A 6,360-nucleotide genomic window follows, 5' to 3' on the forward strand; every position below is an offset into this window, starting at 1 on the left:
TTTCATATCAGGATATCCAATGATGGAAAAAAGTATTTACATGGGCCAAAGAGGAGACAATTTATATCCTTCCATGAAGGCATTTGATAAATGCACAAGTTTCTCTGATTTGCCCAAGTAATAAAAATAAAAACTAAAAAACCAAAATTTTAGCTAATTAGGAACAGAAAGATATTTTAATGTTATAAAAACTAAATGGCAATTATTTCCAATAAAAAGTCCATAGTCAACATCAATCAACTTTGGGCACATGACCAGCATCTAAGTCCCCTGACCTCTGAGCTGCCTGTTCCTTCCCCACCCTGGGCTTCCATGGGTGCTGGAGGGTCTCAAAGGTAGAAAGAGGCCCTAACCGGTTTGGCTCAGTGGATAGAGCGTCGGCCTGCGGACTGAGGGGTCCCAGGTTCGATTCCGGTCAAGGGCATGTACCTTGGTTGCGGGTACATCCCCAGTGCGGGGTGTGCAGGAGGCAGCTGATCGATGTTTCTCTCTCGTCAATGTTTCTGACTCTCTATCCCTCTCCCTTCCGCTCTGTGAAAAATCAATAAAATATATTTTTTTAAAAAAGGTAGAAAGAGGCAGAAGTAGACTAAGAAGTGTTTTTATCTGCTGGGCTGACCTCCTGGGACAAGGCCCACAGAGAAAATGGGTAAAGATGGCTGAGAGGATGGTAAGGCGCTGGCTTCCGGCAGTCCCCCTGTCTCCAGCTGGACCAGGAGCACAGGGCAGTGAAATCACTGGCAAGGATCAGAGTATCCACCCCGGGCGTGACTCAATCACCACGGGCTCGCGGGCATGGAGACTGCTAGGTCCCCCCTCCTACAGCTTGGATTCAGCAGGTCATCCAGAGGCAGAGCCCAGGATTGACAGCTCCTCAGGTGAGTCCCGCGAGGCCCAGCAAGCAGGTGCAGAGAAGCAGAGATTTGTTCCAGGGCCCACAGGAAGCAGCTGGGGTCAGGCAATCTGCCTCCCTGGTGCCTGGCTCTTCCCCAGGGACCACACCAGCAGGCAGGGGCTTCATGACTTTGGTGTTTCCTGATTCTGTGAGGCAGACTGGCCTTTTGAGGGCACTGAAACACCCATTTGTGCAGAAGAAAACTGCCATGGTCGACTTTCTGTGTCAGCTTGACTGGGTCACAGGTACTTGGCTAAACCCCATTTCTAGGTGGATCTGGAAGAGTGTTTCCAGATGACATTAGCATGTGAATCAGTGGACTCGGGAAAGCAATTGCCCTCTCAGTGTGGATGAGCCTCACCCAATCCGGAGAAAAATAAAACAAAAGGCAGGGGAAGGGAGAACTGCCCTTCTCTCTGACTGACTGCTGAGCTGGCACATTGGCGTTCTCCAGCCCTTGGATGGGGAGTTACACCATCTGCTGCCTGGTTCTCAGGCCTTGCCTCTCAGACCTAACTATGGCACTGGCTTCGCTGGGTCTCCAGCTGGCAGATGGCAGAGTGTGGGGCTTCTCAGCCTCCGTGAACACGTAAGCCAATTTCTCAGAGTAAATCTACCAATAGGGAATATGGATATATTTCCTATTAGTTAGATGCTACAGGATATACATTCGTTCTGAATTGTGGAGCTTGTTCTCAATGCAAAGTGTGGGGCACCCCCTGTTACATTCGGGATGCCAGAAACTCACGTAACGCAAAAGTCCCTGGAGTTTGAGAAACTCCCCTCCCTGGAGTGGCACCAAAGCCACACTCTCCCGCATCGTTTCTGGAGGGGTCTCTCCCAATGGGACATCACTGGGTCTATTTTCGACAGTGATTCCTGCATTCTTTTCAAAGGCTGCTCAGGCATGTCCCCAGACGGTGTGCTGCTCTCGCATGAGGGAACGCCAGGCTTAGCATACGGGCGTTTAGACACAGGCGCTTTCAGGGGGTGGCCAGAGGTCAGGCTGGGCCTGGTGGCAGCGTCACTCCCTCTTCTATTTTCTCTAGGAAGATTGGCTTTATTGGCATCAAAGTTCTTCCGCTCAATGGCAACTGTCTGTTGGCATGTTTACTTTCTCTCACCTTCTGTTACTTATTGCTTTTACAACTTACACTCATATCTCCACTTTATGGAAGAACTCATTTTGGTCCCAAGGTGAATTGTTCTTAGTGAAGGATCCTTTCAGAAAGTCTGCTCTGGTTCCTGGGAAGGAGAAAGTTGTTGCCTGGGCAGGCAGTGCTGCATTCTGGGATGGCCACGGGCCAGAATCCACAGTGGGGCTGGGTGTTGCTCTCTGAGTGCCCATCAATGTGGTTTGGGCCCATAGCCCATTCTTCAGTTGAGAAGTGAAATGTTTTTCACTAAAGAATGGGGACAATGGTGAAATTTTAATCCCTCAACCTGACATACACTGGTGACTCTGCTGTGCTCTCCAATAAGGTACATTAAATTAAATTCATTTAAACAGAATAAAATGAAAACTTCAGAACCTCAGTCACACAACCCACATTCCAAGTGCTGAACAACCACATGTGACCAGTGGTTGCTGTAATGAATGGCACAGAACGAACCTTCCCATCCTCATGGAAAGTTCTATTGGGCAGTGCCGACCTACTGAACAAGGATGATAATGTTATCGACTCACGGGGGTGCCGTGGCAATGTGATGTGTAAAGTGCTTAGATTAATATGTAGCACATGTACAAACTTGATAAATGGGATTTTTTATTATTATCCATGAAATAAAGAAGAACAAAGGAGACAAAATAAGACACATGGAAAGCTCTGGGAAGTACTATACTGCCAGCTGTGATAAGAAACATAAAGATAGATGACATATTCACATATACATTTTAAAAGAAGTGCTGGAATGGAAAAGACAGCCCCTGGTAGAAGAGGAATGGGAATAGACTGCATTTGGCCCCTGGTGCCTCTATCCTGGGTTCCTGGAACGATTCTTTTTTTTTTAACCTTTATTGTTGAAAGTATTACATATGTCCCCTTTATCCCCCACTGACCCCTTCTAACCAGCCTCCACGCCCGCCCAGGCCTTCGCCACCCTATTGTCTGTGTCCTCTGGCATGATTCTGTGTAAGTCATTTCACTTTTGTTTGCCTACATTTCTCCTTGACCCCCAAAGACATCACAAGTTGAGATGCTGCTGGAATTAAGATGACGAGAAATTCTCAACCCGTTCTAAGTAGACGTTATAAATTCTTAAACACTATAAATGTGGTCTCACATCTATTCCCAGCACCGCATGAAAAAAAGGAAACACATTCAAAAAGAATCTCAGCCTCTGAAAATAACCCAGACAAAACAATATTTAACCCTTCCAAATGTTAAACAGAGTTCTCTGGTCAGCCCTCCTTAGGAGGGGAAGGCCTGAAGAAGAGAGTCATTGTGGAGACTTGTTGCTGCTGGCTGGGAAGATGGCTCCTAGAAGGCTGGAGCACCCCATCTTTTTTTAAGCAGATCCAAGCCCCACCTGATCCCCACTAATCTCCCCCTTCCCTGAGGCTTCAAGTCTGTCCTGAGTTGGCACCCCCAGAGCTCTGTGTCTTGTTCTGTGTCACCAGAAAATGCCTTTTCTGGACGACCTAACGTGACTTTACTGAAAGTGCTCGGTAGAGTGCATGGCATTTAATATGTGCTCAGTTATACTTGCTGATGTTATCATCGTTAGCTTACTAGACACGATAGCATTTTCCCTTGTTTTAGGTTCCACTGGCTGCTTTTGGAAGCACAAACAGAAGCTTTGAACACCAGGGCACTCACAGTGACCGTGACCTGGGTCTTTGTCATCAACAGTGGTCCTGATGAGATTATGAAAACGTTAAGTTGGCTGAGCAATGTCCTCTGGAGCCTCACGCCCTGAAACTGAGATGGTTCTGGAAAAACCAACAAGGCTCTCCTTGCTGCAAGGTGGAGTGAGTGGCCATCTGCTGGGGTGGGGGACTCAGAGGACTTGGAATGTTGCCCTGAAATAGCTTCCTAATTTTCCCGCTGATGTCTAAAATTCTTTTGTAGGTGATCAGGTCTTTGCAAGATTGAAAATACAAATAAAAGTGAGAGAGGCGAGCCAATTATTTAAATTCATCCTATTGTACAAGTGACTGACATGGTAGCTTCCCTTTGAGTAAATTCTAACAGATAAAAAGGAACAGGAGATAAAGACAGTCATACCTGAAGAGAATAAAGAATGATGACAGGCTCAATTATGGCGATGGAAGAGAGCTCAGAGACACTCTTCACACCTATGTCTTCTCATTTTTCAGGTGAGAATACCGAGGTAGGTCATCTAGTGATGTGCTCAGTGTTAGAGCTGGGTTAGAACTCAGGGGTCCTGAGGGGCCATGGGAGGGACCATGGTGGGCTGGCTCAGAGGGCCCAGGAGGTGGGTTTGTGCCTGGGGGCTCACTCACCTTTGGGCGCTCCCACTGTAGCCTGGAGAGGCGTTTTCCCTGGAGCAGCAACGGGCCTATGGAAGAAATCTCGGCAGGGAAGGTCTCATCCTCAAACAGGAGGCCTCTGCTTAGGCAATGATCCCGCAGGGTCTTAAAGTCCTGGCCCTTGAACTTGATGACGGGCATCTGGGATAGAGGCTCCAGAGTGTGCGCCATGACTCTCCTTCGACGACCTCCGTCTTTTCCTTTGGGTGAGAAAAAAAGATAGTTTTAGAGATGAGCTGTCAAGTCCTTCACATCATCGGATGTGAGCCCTGAAAGGACACTCAGATGTCCGCCCCCGACCCCCTTACAAGTGAGGGGACTGAGACCCAGATCAGTGCTGTCCCTGGTGACACGGCCAGCTGGTAGACCAGCCCAGACTGGAATCAGTCATCCTTCCTCTGGGTTCCGTTGCAATCCGCTGTACGGAACAGCTCCTCAGTATGCTCTATGCGCACCAGAGACTACGGGGGTATTTGCACATTAATGAATATTTATTGAGTACTGACCTTGTGCCAAGCGTTTTCTGAGGGCTGGCAATCCAAAGAAAATACAACATGATCTTTATCCTCCAGGCACTCATTATCAAGTGGGAAAGATAGATTAGACATTTCAACAACAACATTCAACATTCTATCATTCAACAGAAACTGTCTGTCTAATTAAAAATGTGTGCAAAGTCCTGTGGACATAAAGGAGCTACGAACTGCCAAGAAGAGACCTGGATGACTCTCCAACAGGCGGCGACCTTTGAATTGGGCCTTGAAGGAAGGAGAATTTGCCAGGTGGAGAAATGGCAGGTAGTAAAAAATAAAGAAAGAAATAAGTCCCTCCAGGTGCCCTGAGTAGCAAGTGCAAGGAGGCTCAGGAGTTGGGTTAGAAAGGTCATGGGTGTTAGAGGAAATGGGAAGGGCTGGAGGGGTCGTTGGGGTAGGGGCTGGGGATAGGGAGTGTTGGCAGAGATGGTCAGGAAGGTAGGTGGGTGCTAGCACACACAGACCCAGGGAGAGTTTCTGAATCTGCAAATCCACATCTGTAAGCAGAGAGGAGGGAAAGACTGAAGAAAGAGGCTGGCCACTCATCTGGTAACGAATAGACTTTTTAAAGGGAAATTTACAGGAGGCATGCGTTGGGTGGCTGCAAGGCCAAATGGACCCTTGTGCCCCTTGGCGGGCACCAAAGAAGAATATAGGGTAAAAGGGGGACAGTCACAGGGACCATATGAGGCTTCTACCAGGTACAGGAAATTACATGCTTGACCAGGTCAGGACAACAACCAGTTCCAGGAACCAGCACATGGCAGGAGGCAGTGGAGCGGTGCTGATGTGTATCAGAGTGAACTACGACCAGAGAGTCTCTCAGGGAGGTTTGTGGAAAGCAACCTCCCCTCTGGCCCGCACCCAGCTTGCGGGACAGGAAGTGGTCACGGCATGGAACGGCAGACCCTCCCCACACCTGAAAGGCGGGACTGGGAAATGCCTTCTACCTCGCCAGCACCACGGGGCCATGGAAGAGGTGGGTTGTGATCAGATCTACGCATAGAATTGTGGAGCAAGTTGGAGGACATGTGGGGGGTAGGAAGGGATGGAGAGAGGGTGGAGTCCAAGTGGCTGCTGCATTTGTCCATGGGAGAGAGTGTTCCAGGGTTAATAGTGAAAATGGTAGAGAAACAGGTTCCAGAGGGAAGAGGGAAGGAGGAAGAAGAAAAGGCAGGTGGTGAGCATTCAAATGGGTTTTGAAGTTTGCTTCCTGCGCTCACCACCTGTTCTGCAACACTGAGTTAGACTCAAGCCTGTGAACTTGTTTCCCAACAGGGCGGACTGATAACACCAACCTCCCAAGGCTTGTGGTGGTATTAAATGAGGTTTGACCTAACATACCAAGCAGAGCGACTGGCACTCAATAAATGGTGGTAACCTAAGTTCCCTATAGAGATATCATGGAAGCCTGTTTTTTTTTGTTTTGTTTTTTGTTT

The 6,360-nt window shown here is 48.3% G+C and overlaps 1 protein-coding gene across 1 annotated transcript in view; it reads right to left on the reverse strand.

Moving 5' to 3' along the window:
• Positions 1-4,586, reverse strand: part of CAPN13 (calpain 13) — a 50,237-nt gene extending 45,651 nt beyond the window's left edge. The window contains exon 1 of the mRNA XM_070428944.1: positions 4,362-4,586. Coding sequence (XP_070285045.1) covers positions 4,362-4,559 — 198 coding nt within the window. The 5' untranslated portion in view covers positions 4,560-4,586. The remainder of the gene's footprint in view (positions 1-4,361) is intronic.
• Between the last annotated feature and the right edge of the window lie 1,774 nt (positions 4,587-6,360).

This window comes from Myotis yumanensis, unplaced genomic scaffold (assembly GCF_028538775.1).
Source record: "Myotis yumanensis isolate MYYU_CA2020_CCGP unplaced genomic scaffold, mMyoYum1.0.hap1 SCAF_11, whole genome shotgun sequence".
Taxonomy (NCBI): domain Eukaryota; kingdom Metazoa; phylum Chordata; class Mammalia; order Chiroptera; family Vespertilionidae; genus Myotis; species Myotis yumanensis.